The sequence below is a fragment of the Chiloscyllium punctatum genome, chromosome 24, assembly GCF_047496795.1.
Source record: "Chiloscyllium punctatum isolate Juve2018m chromosome 24, sChiPun1.3, whole genome shotgun sequence".
Taxonomy (NCBI): domain Eukaryota; kingdom Metazoa; phylum Chordata; class Chondrichthyes; order Orectolobiformes; family Hemiscylliidae; genus Chiloscyllium; species Chiloscyllium punctatum.
In genome coordinates this window covers 39,161,290-39,178,801 of record NC_092762.1, presented here as the reverse complement: position 1 = coordinate 39,178,801, position 17,512 = coordinate 39,161,290, and the positions used below count along the sequence as shown (strand labels likewise).

The 17,512-nt window shown below is 41.7% G+C and overlaps 1 protein-coding gene across 2 annotated transcripts in view; it reads left to right on the top strand.

Moving 5' to 3' along the window:
* Window positions 1-4,213, top strand: part of LOC140494463 (UV excision repair protein RAD23 homolog B-like) — an 80,207-nt gene extending 75,994 nt beyond the window's left edge. For both annotated transcript variants that reach the window (XM_072593653.1, XM_072593652.1), the window contains exon 10: window positions 232-4,213. In XM_072593653.1, coding sequence (XP_072449754.1) covers window positions 232-345 — 114 coding nt within the window. In that variant the 3' untranslated portion in view covers window positions 346-4,213. The remainder of the gene's footprint in view (window positions 1-231) is intronic.
* Window positions 4,214-17,512: the final 13,299 nt, after the last annotated feature.

Genomic DNA, 17,512 nt, shown 5'->3' with positions numbered 1-17,512 from the left:
GGGTCTCTACATGTTCTGCACTGAGTTTTTCCCTTCACTTCAAGTATGAATTTGATTCATTGTTGCTCTGTCAAATCAGTGTTTGGGAATATGCTGTATGCAGCCATCCCAATTACCTGCTCTCTGTCTACTTGCAGTTTTAGTTTTTTTGGCATATGCCTCAAGTGAAGTGGGTGTGTGGAGAGGTTGAAATCAATAACTCGCTACTGATAATATTTTTTCTTGTTTCAGTTAAAGGCATTGGGTTTCCCTGAGGGACTTGTCATTCAAGCCTACTTCGCTTGTGAGAAGAATGAAAATCTCGCTGCAAACTTCCTTCTCCAGCAGAATTTTGATGATGAATGATTTTGTTTTCTCTATCCTTCCTCCGCTTCCCCTTCCCCCATCTCACCTCCATTCTCCCACCCATCCTTCTATTCAGAACCCAACTCACTCCCTCTATCTGTAGTGGGTGGTTAATGGTGAGGCCAGGCCTAGTGTGGATGACCTGGCGGTATCAGCATTGTGAAGTGCAGCATTGTGAAGTGCAGCATTGGAAAGCACATATTTAAACAAATCAGACACAGTATCCCTTTGGTCAGTCTATACTAGGTGATATATAATGGCTCATTACGACTAGTCAGTGTTGGTGGGTTGGGGAGGGTGGATTTGGTGGGTGTCAGGGGCTGGTAGGGGCCTGTATTCACAAAAGTTTATGCAGTGTATGCGCCAAAAATTCCCTAACCCCTGAATTTTAGATAAAACACTTTTGCATTTGTGCCTTTTGTGAATATGGGCCTGGATTTGTGTGGAAGAGACTGAAGGTCAAGTGCTTCTGCAGCATAATGTTTCAAACTTGCCTACAATCAGACTTTTCAGTAGATTCTCTTTTTTTTTTCTTATGTTTGTGTCAGGTGTGGGGGCGGGGAGGGTAGTTGGGCAGATGGGCTGGTGGACAGAAATGTACAATCATTAAGCAGTAGACATTGCCATTCTGGAATATTGTTGACAACTATGTGATGCCTGATAGGATATTGCCTGGTTTATGTATCTGCCAACTATTGGAAATGCAACCATACCCATCATAAGGCAGCAAAATGTTTTTTAAAAATAAAGTGCAAAATTTCCCACATTTGGAAACTGCTGTATTTAAAAAGCAACCTGTCTTGCATTGCTGTTTAGAAAGTGTGTGTTGCAGTCTGTATTTTTATTAAAAAAAAGAAGCACGGTATTAAACAGCAGCTTGCAGTCACTGCAGGAATCTTTAGCTTGTCTGAGTAAGTAGCAGCAGTTTAACTTTGTTAGAGCTCACTCTCAAATATTGCACGTAGCTGTTTCTTAAATGTTAAACTACTTGTGGAATCAATATTCTTAATAGCACTAACTGGCCCCAATTTAGAGCGTCAAATAGATCATTTACAAGCTTTTGACCAAGGGCAACACATCAAAATGATCCCATGGCAATAGACATGGAAAGGCAGTCAGATCCGCCTACACAACACTGATGTATCCCACACACTATTGAATGCAGCAAATTCATGTTTAGTTCAATTTGGTGAGTATTGGACGGGGAGGAAGAAAGTGCATAACTGTCTCCAAGATGGGATATTGAAAATGATTATATACCTGTCCTGTTTGCAGAGTTAAGTAATATTTTTGAGGCGCAAAAATTGACTTAATAGTTTTTAATGATGTGCTGAAGCACCCTTGTAAATTAGAATAAGGTTTCATTTCTGAATGGATAAGGAAGGAGGTTGGTCATAATTTGGTCAAGGGGATGATTTATATTTTCCTCAAGTCCCAGTGATGTTTGCTGTGATTTTTTTTTTGCTTTGCTTTTCTTGACTCAGGTGAGAGGCAATCAGTTATACTTTAAAAGGATTGAAGTAATTTTTCTAACACTTATTCAGCAGAGCCTAAAGACATTATCATCAGGAAATGCTTTTGATTATTGAGGCACTGTAGAACTGGAAATCTGGTTCGTTCCTGTAATAGTTTCCAGTTTATCAACTCAAAAACATAGCTTTGAGGTGCTTCAAAAATAATTGAATTTATGTTTTTTGTTTCTTTGTGTTGAACCATGGCTCTTCTAATAGGCTGTTTTGAGCAGTTACTCCTGTGATTACTCCTCTACCTGGAACCCAATTGCTTGCAATTTTCTCTCTGAACTCAGCTGCATGTGAGCATTCATGATTGGAATCTTTCACGCCATTACTTTCTGCAGAATTTTGAGGCACAGTTGAGCTGATTCAATTATGTTCAAATGATATTGGCTGAGGTGTACTTATGAGGTAAAATAATACTGTTGTGTCTCTCTTTGTAGGCAGATAGCTGAAACCTTGCTGTTTCACTGAAGTTACCTGACTGATGCCTTGGGAATCATAATTGAAACCCAGATTTCTTTTGATCACTGAAGTTAATTTTATTTTGTATATAATCCATCAAGCACTTCTTTTTTTTAAAAAAAAAAGTGAATTGCTCAAGTTTAATCTTGACATCTTGAATTGTTCTCTGAATAGTCTGACAAGAAGTGATACTGTCTGTTGTTAAAAAGGAGGAAAGAAATTACTGCTTATGGGTTGTTGAGAAATACTTTCAAATGCAAGCTTTTGACAATAGTTTACCATCATTGACAAATTTAAAATAGCAGAAACTTTTAATTTTTGCCAAGTGGATATTATGTGAGTATTTTTATTAAAACTATTTTATGGTTAGCCCTTCAAAGGAACTTGAAATAATTAATCAAAATATTTTGATTTACAACTTTCCAACAATGTGTAACTGTTCAGAATGTATACAGGATGCACTTTACTTCTCAAGGATATAAGCTAACTATAAGATCCCAAAAGCCTTCCAGTCTATTCTGATAGGTTAATTTACACTTAGCATCCAAACTTACAATTTTCATCTAAATCCTTTTAATGCCAAGCAGATAGTTCTCCATATTATTTAGAATCTGTCCACACTTAAGCTGAGCTTGATTGATCACCTCAACATTAGATTAAATAAGTTACGTTAACTGCCTATCTAGAGCCTGAAACCGCCCTGGCCTGAAATGAATCAGTTTGAAGTTCCATTTAGTTGCATCCTTTCAAATTGAGTTATTGCATAATTAAGTCTGGAGAGTTGGTTTGTTTGGGGGCTAGTCAGCAGAATAATTAACTTTTATGACCAAAGAGTATGTCCAACCTAAAGTGTTGGAATAGCATTAGGAGTGGGGCAAGTAGTTATTATTAGGAACTCTTAATTGGACTCTGTCCTTAGTCCTTAGTTTAATGGGACATTAAAAACCCTCTTTTGCAGTTTTGCTGCTTAGGCATTAATGTAGAAGGAATTGGAAAGGTCAACACTAAGTTGATTTTCCTTTTGGTTATTTTTCTGCTAGTTTTATTTTGCCTGCTCATGCTTTGGAGTAAGTGGGGACTGATGTTGAATGTTAAAATACTGTTTGTAGTTCAGTTCCATTCCCAAAGCTGTGAACCTTGGAGCAGTAAGTAATGGCTGCTTGTTATGACCTTCACTGCCCCACCTTTCCAAAAATGCCATTGCCCATGGAAATGGAGCTAGGGACACTAAAGCAAAGCTCAGTTCTGTTCAGTTGAAAACCCTTTCCAAGTTCCTCCATACATCAGTTCAAAATCAAAAGCTTGTTTCTGAAAGGTAATTGGAAGTGTAGTTTATATTTCGTACTGGTGCTGTTTACCCGTCTCCTCTTTCTGGGCCTGCATCCCTGCTGTTTCCCCACCCACTTGTCCAGTAGTTTGATACAGGCCTTATACCGGTCCGCTGTTGTTGAGGCATAAGGGCACATTGCTCTGTCTACTGCCATGTCTCATTCTCTTCCCAACTTTCCAGAGTTAATTTGTTTCAAAAAAAAAGCTAATCTGTTGGAGAGCAGCACAGCCCATGACTTGAACAGGGTGCATTTCGTGCAAGTCTATTGCTAGTGGCCCTCTCCTGATGTGTTATTTCATTTATACTGTTTTGATTCTGAATTTAGACTTAATTCGTTGGACCAGTACACAACCACAATTCACATTTTTACGTCAGTGATCTTTGCAATTGACCTCTTTAACTACAGCCTGTGACTGAATTTGCCCTTATTACTTTTAAATCAAAATTGTAAGCCCCAGTCTTGCATCAGGTACCTTTGACATTAGAGCTGATTTGCTGAATGTTCCTGGGATTCACAATGTTTGTGTTAACTACAATAAAGGCTTTTTACAAAGCTTTACTATAGTTTTGTTTTTTACTCGCTACTCAACATATATTCTATATTTTGACTTTCACACAATGTGCTGAAGCTAAATGTACATTTACATAGCAAATCTGTCTATATGGATTTCTGACCAAGCTATGTCAAAGCACCTTCTGGCTTTGAGGGTCCTACATGAAATGAACTTGATTCACTTTCATTAGTTCTGATGAAAGACAATTGATTGAAGTACGAATGTTTTCTCTTTTCATGCTGCCTGGTTATTGGGTGTTTCCAGAAACCAGAATTCTCTCCTTTTTTTTGTTTTGAATTGCGTGACTGAATGGCTGGAGGACATTCTGAAGGGGAAGGAAAATAGTCACAGATTTTGGTCTATGGTACTAACAGCATGGATAAAGAGGGATCAGGTCCTGCAAGCAGAATATGGGGAATTAGGTCCTGCTTTTCCATTTTTCCCCTGATAGGTTGTACTCTCCGGGATCACTACCAATGCCACATGCTCGTGAAATCATGAATAGGAGAATCCATGGCTGGAGAGATGAGGAGGAAGCGATTTAGATTCCTACGGCACTGGAATCACATCTGGAGGAGATGGCTCTTCTACCAGCTGGAGAGTTTGCATCCTAGCAGGATATTTTTGGCACCATTGCTAGAATGTTAGAGAGCTTAAACTCGTGGCAGGATATGTGAACCTGAGTGAGGAGACAAGAGCAGGTATCTAGAAAGATAGAAAAGTGTAAAAGTGTAGGCAGAGGAAATGAGGGCTAGCAGCAAATTGGGCCAAAAACACAAGTGCAGAAATGTTTGAAGAATAATCTAAAGTTACCATATCAAATGCATCAAGCATTTGCAAATAGTAGATGAATTAACAACAGGATAGCTACAAATAGGAATGATATATGATTGCGATTTCAGAGAAGTGGCTGATGGGTGACCAAAATTGGAACTGAACTTCCAAGGCATTCATTCTACGGGAAGAGACAGGGTGGTGGTGGTGCTTGTAAAGGATGAAAGCTGTATAATCGTGAGAAGTTATTAAGAGCTGAATGTTGAACCAGTTGTGGTGGAACTTGAGATACCAGGTGGAAAGGAATGAATGGGTGTGTTCTCTAACCTTCAATCAGTAGTGTTCAAGTACAGGAAATTTAGAGAAGCAGGTAACAAGGATGCTGCAGTAATCAAGTGAATTGAAACTGTAGAGAGTAGGCAAACCCCATTAGCAATAATACTGTTGTGGATGAATTCCAGCAATGTGTGCAAGATTTTACTTCAGACCAGCATATTGAGGAATCTTCTAGGGAATAGTCTATCCCAGATTTGTAGTTTGCAAGGAAAAGGAGTTCACTAATAATGTGTGGGATCCTTCAAAGACAGATCATAAAATGTTAAAGAGTTAGACATTGAGGTTGAAAATGAAATACTCCAGTCTGAAATTAAGTTTCTGTAAAGAAAGCTATAAAGGTATGGGAGGTGTGAGCTGGCCATCATCAAAAGGCAGGACATGGGATAAGCAATAGCTAATATTTTGGAAACAAATGTGCACATTATTTTCTGGTTCAAAAATACAGCAGGAATAGAGGCTCCACCATGACTAAAAAAATCAATTTAATGATTAATATTAGATCCAAAGAGGAGTCCTGTAAAGTTGCAAGGAAAAAGTAGCCAGCAAGTAGAGTTGGGAGCAGTTTAGAATTCACCAAAGGCCAGAAGGTGTGGCTGAGAGACATTTGGTCCATTGAGTCTGCACTGCCATTTGATGAGAACACGGTTGATCTCATTATCTTCAATTCCACTTTTCTGACTTCTCCTATAACTCTTGATTCTCTTACTGATTGAAAAATCTATCCATCTCAGCCTTGAATACACTTAATGATCAGCTGCAATAGTCCTTTGCAGTAAAGAATTTCACAGATTAACTGAGAAGAAATTCCTTCTCATCACAGTCTTAAATTGGTGACCCCTTGCTCTGAAATTATGCTGTGTCCTACAAGATAGACAAACTCCACACTTATCTTGTCCAGCCTCCTCGGAATCTGCAATATTATAATGTAATCTTTCCTTCAAAACTGCATTGAACACCAGTCCAGTCTCCATCCTCCTAAGAAAATCCCTTCATACCCAGTATCAATCCAGTGAACCCTCTCTGCACTGCTGTTAATGCAAGGTAATCTTTCCTTGTATAAGAACACCAAAAGGGAAGGGATGGCTTAGTGGTATTATCACTGGACTATTGATCCAGAGACACAGGTAAGGTTCTGGGTACCTGAGTTTGAATTCATTAAATATCTGGAATTAAGAATCTAATGATGACCATCGAATCCATTGTTGATTGTCAGAAAAATCCATCTGGTTCATTGATGTCCTTTAGGGAAAGAAACTACCATCCTTACCTGATCTGGCCTATATGTGACTCCAGATTGCCCTCTGGGCAAATAGGGATGGATAATAAATGCTGACTAGCCAGTGACACCCTCGTCCTGTGAATGAATAAAGAAACAAAACTGTTCACAATATTTTAAATGTGGTCTATCCAGTACCTTGTATAGTTTTAGCAAGACCTCCTTACTTTATACTCTATTTCCTTTGAAATAAAGGCCAGTAATCCATTGTGCCTTTTCCTGTAACTTGCTGAATTTATATGATTGCTTTTTGTGATTTATGCACAAGGGCCCCCAATCCCTCCATGCTGCAGGTTTCTGCAATCTTTCTCCATTAATACTATTCAGCTTTTATTCTTCCTGCCAAAGTGCATAACTTCACATTTTTTCACATTATATTCCACTTGCCAAGTTTTTGTCCACTAATTTAACCTGTCTCTCTCTCGGTGGACAGGAAAGGTTATCTAAGACTGCAAAAGGATCTTGGTCAGTTGGGCCAATGGGCTGGGGAGTGACAGATGGAGTTAAATTTGGATAAATGTGAAGTATTGCATTTTGGTTTAACAAGGCCAGCTCTTGCGTGAGCAGTGTTGTCGAATAGAGACCTAGGGGTTCAAGTACATACTACTTTTGAAAGTTGCATTACAGATTAAGAAGGCATTTGTCATCGTAGCTCAGGCCATTGAATTGGAGCGCCATGTTGAGATTGTACAGGATATTGGTGAGGCCACTTTTAGAGTATTGTCTACAATTCTGGTTGCCCTTCTAGAGGAAGGATATTATTAAATTGGAGAGGGTGCAGAAAAGATTTGTTATGATTTATTGTCACTTGCACTCTATTTTACCATATTGTTCATTGTATAGTGAAAAGCTCCAACTGTTGCCACAAACCGTCACAATTTGAATACTTCAAGAATAAAAAGACAAAGCTGAAAGAGAATCCATCTTCACTCCGCTGCGAGTTCCAAGCCCTGAGCTGGCCGTCAAACCATACCTGCGCAGGACCCACCAACGTCTGAGTGACTAGATGTTGCTGGGACTGGAGGGTTGGGATTATGAGGAAAGGCTGGGACTTATCTCACTAGACCGTTGAAGATTGAGGGGTGACCTGAGGTTTATAAAATCATGAGGAGCATAGATAGGGTGAATAGCAAAGGTCTTTTCCTCAGCGGAGGTAATGGCCTTGTGGTATTATCACTGGACTGATCATCCAGAGATTCAGTTAATGTTTTGGGGACCCTGGTTCAAATCCCATCACAGCAAATAGTGAAATTTGAATTCAATTTTTAAAACTGTGGGATTGAGAATATAATGATCATGAAACCATTGTCAATTGTTGGAAAATCCCATCTGGTTCACCAATGTACTTTTAGAAAGGAAAATTGCCATCCTTACCTGGTCTCTGACAAAAATCTGCAGGATCAAGGATAACCCCAAGGCATTCTATGCGTATGTGAGAAACCTGAGAATTGACGAGAACGAGGGTAGGTCCGATCAAGGACAGTGGTGGGAGACTGTGTATTGAGTCGGAAGAGATAGGAGAGGTCTTGAACAAGTACTTCTCTTCAGTATTTACGAACGAGAGGGACTGTATTGTTGAAGAGGAGAGTGTGAAACGGACTGATAAGCTAGAAGAGATACCTGTTAGGAAGGAAGATGTGTTGGACATTTTGAACAACTTGAGGATAGACAAGTCCCCCGGGCCTGACGGGATATATCCTAGGATTATGTGGGAAGCAAGAGAGGAAATTGCAGTACCGTTGGCAATGATCTTCTCGTCTTCACTGGCAACTGGGGTGGTACCAGGGGACTGGAGAGTAGCGAATGTTGTGCCCCTGTTCAAAAAAGGGAATAGGGATAACCCCGGGAATTACAGGCCAGTTAGTCTTACTTCTGTGGTAGGCAAAGTAATGGAAAGGGTACTGAGGGATAGGATTTATGAGTATCTGGAAAGACACTGCTTGATTAGGGACAGCCAGCACGGATTTGTGAAGGGTAGGTCTTGCCTTACAAGTCTTATTGAATTCTTCGAGGAGGTGACCAAGCATGTGGATGAGGGTAGAGCAGTGGATGTAGTGTACATGGATTTTAGTAAGGCATTTGATAAGGTTCCCCATGGTAGGCTTATGCGGAAAGTCAGGAGGCATGGGATAGAGGGAAATTTGGCCAATTGGATAGAAAACTGGCTAACCGGTCGAAGTCAGAGAGTGGTGGTAGATGGTAAATATTCAGCATGGAGTCCAGTTACAAGTGGAGTTCCGCAGGGATCAGTTCTGGGTCCTTTGCTGTTTGTAATTTTTATTAATGACTTAGAGGAGGGAGTCGAAGGGTGGGTCAGTAAATTTGCAGATGATACAAAGATAGGTGGAGTTGTGGACAGTGAGGAGGGCTGTTGTCGGCTGCAGAGGGACTTAGATATGATGCAGAGCTGGGCTGAGGAGTGGCAGATGGAGTTCAACCCTATCAAGTGTGAGGTTGTCCATTTTGGAAGAACAAATAAGAATGCGGAATACAGGGTTAATGGTAGGGTTCTTGGTCAGGTGGAGGAACAGAGGGATCTTGGGGTCTATGTACATAGATCTTTGAAGGTTGCCACTCAGGTGGATAGAGTTTGTAAGAAGGCCTATGGAGTATTATCGTTCATTAGCAGAGGGATTGAATTCAAGAGTCGTGAGGTGATGTTGCAGCTGTACAGGACTTTGGTTAGGCCACATTTGGAGTACTGTGTGCAGTTCTGGTCGCCTCACTTTAGGAAAGATGTGGAAGCTTTGGAGAGGGTGCAGAGAAGATTTACCAGGATGTTGCCTGGAATGGAGAGTAGGTCGTACGAGGATAGGTTGAGAGTTCTCGGCCTTTTCTCGTTGGAACGGCGAAGGATGAGGGGTGACTTGATAGAGGTTTATAAGATGATCAGAGGAATAGATAGAGTAGACAGTCAGAAACTTTTTCCCCGGGTACAACAGAGTGTTACAAGGGGACATAAATTTAAGGTGAAGGGTGGAAGGTATAGGGGAGATGTCAGGGGTGGGTTCTTTACCCAGAGAGTGGTGGGGGCATGGAATGCGCTGCCCGAGGGAGTGGTAGAGTCAGATTCATTGGCGACCTTTAAGCGGCATTTGGATAGGTACATGGATGGGTGCTTAATCTAGGATAGAAGTTCGGCACAACATCGTGGGCCGAAGGGCCTGTTCTGTGCTGTATTGTTCTATGTTCTATGTTCTATGCTGGAATCCAAGATAGACCAGCAGGAGGCTGGAAGAACACACCAAGCCAGGCAGCATCAGAATGTGCAGAAGTCAATGTAACCTTTCTTCAGGACTGGGAGTGGGTGTAAGGAAAGCTGCTGACAAAGGAGTTGGGGAAAGGTGAACATAGGTAGAAGGTATGACCTGGTTGGTGGATGGGAGAAATGAATCCAGTTGGTGGCGAGAAGGAAGGTTGATGAGAGGAGGGGAAGGGAATGGGAAGTGAGGCTATTTGAAATTGGAAAACTCGGCGTTGAGTCCTCTAGGCTGTAGGCTGCCAAAGCAAAAGATGAGGTGTTCCGCCACAACGAATCAAACTGCAAATTGGAGAAGGAGGAGGCCAAGGATGGTCATGTTGGAAAGGAAATGGGAAGGGGAATTAAAATGGGCATTGAATAGAAGGTTGGGTCTGCCCTGTGGGTCTGGCTGAGAGGCTTGGTGATATGTTCCTTTAGTTTATGTTCTCCCCGATGTAGAGAGGAGCACATAAAGGGTGTTGACATTGCGTGGGGGTGGGGGAGGATAGGAGAACGCAGGTAGAGGGTACAACCTGGTTGGTGAATGGGAGGAATGATTCGGAGTGATGAGAAGAAAGGGTCAATGGGAGGAATGGAATGGAAGGGAGAGGGACAGGGGCTGGGAAGAGAGTCACTAGATACAGTAAATTAGGTTGGAGGAGAGGCAGATGAATCTCTGTCTCACCTGGAAGGACTGTTAGGGGCCCTGGATGGAGGTGAGGGGAACGGTGTGCCAGCAGCCTACAGCCCAAAGGACTCAATATTGACTTCTTCAATTTCAAATAACCTCCTTTCCCATCACCTGACTCCCTACCCAGCACTCTCCATCCCTTTGTTTTAGCCACCAACCGGATTCATTCCTCCCATCCACCAACTAGGTCGTTCCCTCTACCTGTGTTCACCTATATTCCCCCTCCCCCCCCCCCCCCCCCCCCACCCCGCCAACACTTATCTATAGCTACCCTTAAACCCACCCCCAGCCCTGAAGAAGGGTTACACCTGAAACGTGGACTTCTCCACCTGATGCTGCCAGGCTTGTTGTGTTCTTCCAGCCTCCTGCTTGTTATCCTTATCTGGTCTGGCCTAATGTGACTCCAGAGCCAAGCAATGTGGTTGACTATTGACTGCCCTCTGGGCAATAACTGCTGCCTAACCAGTGACACCCTTGTCCCATGAATGAATAAGGAAAATGCACAATCTTACAGTAGGCTCTGAGGAATATTCACTGTTTCTTATAAGAGGATTAGAGGTTCAGTACTTCTTTAACTAAATAGCAACTAAAATTCCTTGCAATAGATTTCAAAGTCACAGCTTAAAAGCTACAGTTCAAACCAGTTCTAAACTAAAATTGAGAAAAGCAAAATAAATGAATGAAATTGTTCAACACTGTTTCCCCATATTATTTTCCCAGTCTGAGGGAAATGTTTATTTTGACCCCTCTCATCTTTTTATATATTAAAAAAACTTGATGTCTATTTTGATATTACTTGCACATTTTCCCCAATGTTTATTTTCTCAATTATTTGTTGATTTTTAAAACTTTCTCAATCTTCTGGCTTACTACTAAGCTTTGCTACATGGAAGGTTTTGGTCTTTAGAATTGATGCTGTCATTAAATTCCTTATATAATCTATAATTGGTTCATCCCCATTCTATAAAAAATTCTTACTGGGATATATTTTGTGAGTCATGATGTATTTTCTTCAAAGTCTGCCATTGTTTGTCAGCTGCTAACCTCATTTCCCAGTCCATTTCAACTCTGCCTGCATTCCTTTACAAATACACTCAATGAACTTTAAGACATTTGTTTCCAACACAAGTTTCTCCCACTCAACCTGAATATTACGTTTACCATATTATGGCCACTGTATCTTAGGGAACCTTGACTTTGAGGTCATCTCATTAAATCTGCCTCTTTACTTCGGACCAGATTCAAACTAGACTGAATCTTGGAGCACCTGCCTATGAAACTAACTTATCGTCCATGGAATCCAGAAATCCTGCTCCCTGAAAGTCCTCAATCACATCCTCAAGCAATTCTGTGTCTACAGCCATGTTGCCTTCCTCAGTATTTGCCTGTGAAACCAATTTATCCTCCATGGACTTCAGAAATATGTTCAAGACACCACCCACGCCCATGACTTCCAATTCCCTGGCCCCCAATACCTTACCTTCACCATAGATATCCAATCCCTGTACGTCTGTATCCCCCATGAGGAAGGCCTCAAAGCCCTTTTGTTTCTTCCTCTCCCACTGACCCACCCTGTCCCCCTCCACCGAAACTCATTTGATTGTCGGAACTGATCGACACTCTTGTCCCATGAATGAATGAATGAATGAATAAGGAAAATGCACAATCTTACAGGAGGCTCTGAGGAGTATACACTGTTTCTTATAATAGGATTAGAGGTTCAGTACTTCTTTAACTAGATAGCAACTAAAATTCCTTGCAATAGATTTCAAAGTCACAGCTTAAAAGCTACAGTTCAAATCAGTTCTAAACTAAAATTGCGAAGAGCCAAATAAGCAAAACTCCCTTCAATCCTTCCACTTCCTACAAACCAGAGGGGTGGCTATGGGTCCCAGCTATGCCTCCCTTTTTGTAGGATATATGGAATAGCTCCACTGGCACCATCCACCATCTTTTCTCCATTGCATGGATGACTGTATCGGCACTGCCTTATACTCCCACAAATAGCTTGAACACTTCATTTACTACACCAACACCTTCCACCCTGACCTCAAATTCATCTAGACCATCTCCAACATCTCCCTCCCCTTCCTGGGCCCCTCTATCTCTGGTGACCGACTTCACATTGACATCCACTTCAAACCCATCAACTCTTGACTATACCTCCTCCCAACCGCTTCCTGTAAAAATGTGATCCCTTACTCCCAACTCCAGCATATCAGCTGCCAGGGTGAGCAGTTCCACTCCAGGACATCCCAGATATCCTCTTACTTCAAGGACCGTAACTTCCCCTCCCTTGTCTTCAACAATGACCTCAATTGTATCTCCTCTATCTTCTGCACCTCTGTCCTTGAACTGTGCCCCCCCCCCCCCCCCACCCCCGCCAAAACTGCAACAAGGATAGGATTTCCCCTGGTTCTTACATTCCACCTCACAGGAGTTAGCTGACAGCAATGATCTCATTGAATGATAGAACAGGCTCAATGGGCTGAATGGCCTACTCCTGTTCCAAATCCCTAACACAAAACCAAAGTATGCATTTGGTTGCGAATGCAAAACCTGCGACCACACCTCCCCTCTCATCTCTGTCCAAGGCCCCAAAGGAGCCTTCCATATCCATCAAAGTTTCACCTACACTTGCACAATCAGTTCCGACGATCAAATGAGTTTCGGTGGAGGGGGACAGGGTGGGTCAGTGGGAGAGGAAGAAACAAAAGGGCTTTGAGGCCTTCCTCATGGGGGATACAGATGTACAGGGATTGGATATCTATGGTGAAGGTGAGGTATTGGGGGCCAGGGAATTGGAAGTCATGGGCGTGGGTGGTGTCTTGAACATATTTCTGGAATCCATGGAGGATAAATTGGCTTCACAGGCAAATACTGAGGAAGGCAACATGGCTGTAGACACAGAATTGTTTCAGGATGTGATTGAGGACTTTCAGGGAGCGGATTTCTGGATTCCATGGACGATAAGTTAGTTTCATAGGCAGGTGCTCCAAGATTCAGTCTAGTTTGAATCTGGTCCGAAGTAAAGAGGCAGATTTAATGAGATGACCTCAAAGTCAAGGTTCCCTGCATTTACTGCAGCCGTTGCTCCGGATGTGACTCCTGTATATTCGAGAGACAGGACGCCTATTGGCAGAGCGCTTCAGAGCACATCTTCGGGACATTCACACTAACCAGCCCCATCACCCTGTGGCCGAACACTTCAATTCTCCCTTCCACTACACCAAGAACATGCAAATCCTGGGCTTCCTCCATCACCACTGCCTTACCACCCAATGCCTGGAGGAAGAACGCCTCATCTTCCGCCTCGGAACCCTCCAACCCCAGGGCATCAATGTGGATTTCACCAGTTTCCTCATTTTTCCTCCCCCACCTTATCCCAGTTCCAACCTTCCAGCTCAGCACTGCCCTCATGACCTGTCCATCTCCCTTCCCACCTATCACCTTTACCCCCACCTCCATCCACCTATTGCACCCTCAGCTACCTTGCCCCAGCCCCACCCACCCCCCTCTTATTTATCTCTCTGCCCCTCCCGAGGCTCCCAGCCTCATTCCTGATGAACCCGAAATGTCGATTTTCCTGTTCCTCAGATGCTGCCTGACCTGTTGTGCTATTCTAGCACCTCACTCTTGACTCTAATCTCCAGCATCTGCAGTCCTCACTTGCACCTATGTCTTTGGTTAATCAGCCATTTCTTTGTTCTCCATTACAAAATACCTGTAAATGTCTGCACCAGTCTTTTTTCTCTTCCTAAACCTACAGAAACTTTTACAGTCAGTTTGTATATTCCCTGCAAGCTTATTCTTATAATCTCTTTTCCATTTCTTAGTCAATCTTTTGTCCTTTGCTGAATTCTACACTGTTCCCATTCCTCAGGTCTGTGGGGGTTTTTTTTCTGGCCAATATGTATCCCTCTTCCTTGGATCTAATACTATTTCTAATTTCCCTTGGTTTGGCAACGTTTCCCACTTACCTTTTGTTCTGGACAGGAATCAATAATTAAAATCTGAAAGAGCTGCAGATGCTGTAAATCAGAAACAAAAACAGAAGTAGCTGGAAAAGCTCAGCAGGTCTGGCAGCATCTGGGAAGAGAAACAGAGTTAATGTTTCAGGTTGAGTGACCCTTCCTCAGAGCTCTAGGAATCGGCAATTGTTGCAGTTCATCTATGTGCTTTTAGAATGTTTACTGTTGCTTTCCAGCATTATTTCTTAAAGTAACGGTCCCCAATCTATCACGTGAGGGGCACGGATAGGGTTAGTAAACAAGGTATTTTCCCCAGAATCGAGGGAGTTCAGAACTAGAGGGTGTGAGTTAAGTTGAGAGGGGAAAGGTTTAAAGGAGACTTATGGGGCAATTTTCTCACACAGAGGGTGGTGCATGTATGGAATGAGCTGCCAGAGAAAGTGGTGGAGGCTGGTACAATAACAACGTTTAAAAGACATCTGCATGGGTACATGAATAGGAAGATTTGAGAGGGAATGGGCCAAATGCTGGCAAATGGGACTAGATTAATTTAGGATACTGGTTATCAAGGACGAGTTGGACCAAAGGGTCTGTTTCCATACTGTACAGCTCTATGACTCAGTAGCCAACTCGTACCATTGCCGTTTTCTTTACTTCGATTCGGTCAACCAGGTTTTCCATAGTTGTGTGCACTCAAGATTTCTAAAACAGTATGTTGAGCAATTAACTAGGGAACAGACTATTTTAGATCTGATATTGTGCAGCAGAAAATTATTGATTAATCACAGAGTAAAGAAGCCTGTGGAGAAGAGTGATCACAGTTAGAAGAATTTGTACATAATACAAGTCAAAACTGAAAGTACAGTAATAAAACTGAACAAAATAAATTATGTAGATTTGAGGAAGAGGGAAGCTGGGGTAGATTGGACGCTACTGAAAGGCACAGTTGTAATAAAATATTAGCAAACATTTAAAGTCTTAATTAATAATTCACTGAGTATACTTTCCCTTTAGGACCCCGTAGAAGAGAATGTTTCAACTGTGGCTAGTAAGTAGATAATATTAGATTAAAAATATACATGTTTCTCCTGTGGAGAGTAATAAGTCTGGAATTCAAGGGATAACCAAGAAATTGACAGAGAATATGGAAATATATTGCCATTTGTTCAGTAACAGTAAATGGGCTGCAGCATCTAAGAAGGCAACGCACCACCATCTTCTCAAAGGAACCTAGAGGATGAGCAATGAATACTGGTCCAGCCAGTGACACTCTTAACTTAGGAATGAGTAAACGTAAGAATAAGCTAGCAAATGACATTCAGAAGAAATTATATGGATACATCAGAAAGGAATAGTTCAGCAAAGTAAACACTTGACTCTTTAATGATAGAGATGAGAGATTCTAATAGGAAACAGTGGTGACATTACTGCAAAAATGTGTTTGTTTGAAGACAAAAATCATCCCCAAAGTAAAAGGGAACAAAGGCTATTGTGGATAAATGAGTCTTGACAAAGAAATAGTGCTGGAGAAATTAATGGGACTAAAAGTTGACTAAATGACGGGTTAAGTAAATTTGCAAAAAGGTGGACTATAACAGGTGACAGTGTTCAACTTTGATAAGAAAAATAGAAAACAGTATGTTTTCAAATGGTGCAAGATTAGGAAACATTACTCAATGGGTTCTGGTTTTCCTTGTACACCAACTACGGGAGGTTAATACACAGCAAACAAATAACATGTTGGACTCTATTTCAAGGGGATTGGAGCACAAGAGAAAAGGAAGTCTTACTGCAACTGTACATGGTCATGGTGAGGTTGCATATGGAATATTGTGAACGGGTCTGATCTCCTTCCTGTACTGTCACTACTCTGATTTCTGAAATAAGGAGATTACCCTATGAGTACAGGCTGAGTAGATTGAGCCTACGTTTCCCTGCAATTTGTAAGTTTTTTTTCCTGATACTTCCATGGAATGTATGCCCATTTGTGCCCCTCTATAATTGCTGTTGGGGATGCTGGTGAGCTGCTTCGTACAGGTTGGTCGTCGAGTCACATAATCATCCTGCGCTGGAACTGTTCATTTACTATCCTTCGGTGAAGAATTTTCTTTCTAACCAACATTAATTATTTACTGCACTTAGGCTACAGTGATTTGCACAGATAGCTCACCACAAACTTCACCACAGTGAATAAGGATGAGTAACAAATGTGGTCTTGCCTGTGGTGCTCACAGCCTGTGAACAAGTTGAATAAAAAGTCATGGAACCAGCAACTAAAGTTCAGAAGAACAGTCAGCAGTGATGTACTAGGGCATACGTTTAGGGTGAGAAGAGAAAGAGATAAAAAGAACCTAAGGGGCAACCTTTTCACGCAGAGGCTGGTGTGTGTATGGAATGAGCTGCCAGAGGAAGTGGTGATGGCTGGTATAAATACAGCATGTAAACGGCATCTGAATGAATATATGAATAGGAATGGTTCAGAGGGATATGGACCAAATTCTGGCAAATGGGACTAGATTAGGTTTGGGTATGTACTCAGCATGGACAATTAGACCAAGGGGTCTTTTTCCATGCTGTAAATTTCTATGACTATGTAAATCTAATTCAAAAGAAAGGGCTTTCGTTGCTGGTATTGTCCCTCACTTGGATATTGGAATATGCAGTAAAATTTCAAACTTGTCTATAACACCAAACTTTGAGGAGTGACCAACAGCGAGGATAATATCAATTTTAAGCAACAGGGTGTTGATGTATGATCAAAATGGACGGACAAGGGCTGATGAAATGTAACTTAGAGAAATATAAAGTGATACATGTTATTAGACAAGATAAGAGGAGATAATATTAATACATATCGTTATGAAGGTGTAAGGGATACTGTACTTTTAAACGAGTTGAAGGATTTAGCAAGCACATAGTGCTGGAGAATTTACAATGTAACATTTAGTCCAGCAACTAGTAGAACCTGGATTGCTATGAGACAAAACCAAATTTAAATTCGGCCAATCAGTTTAA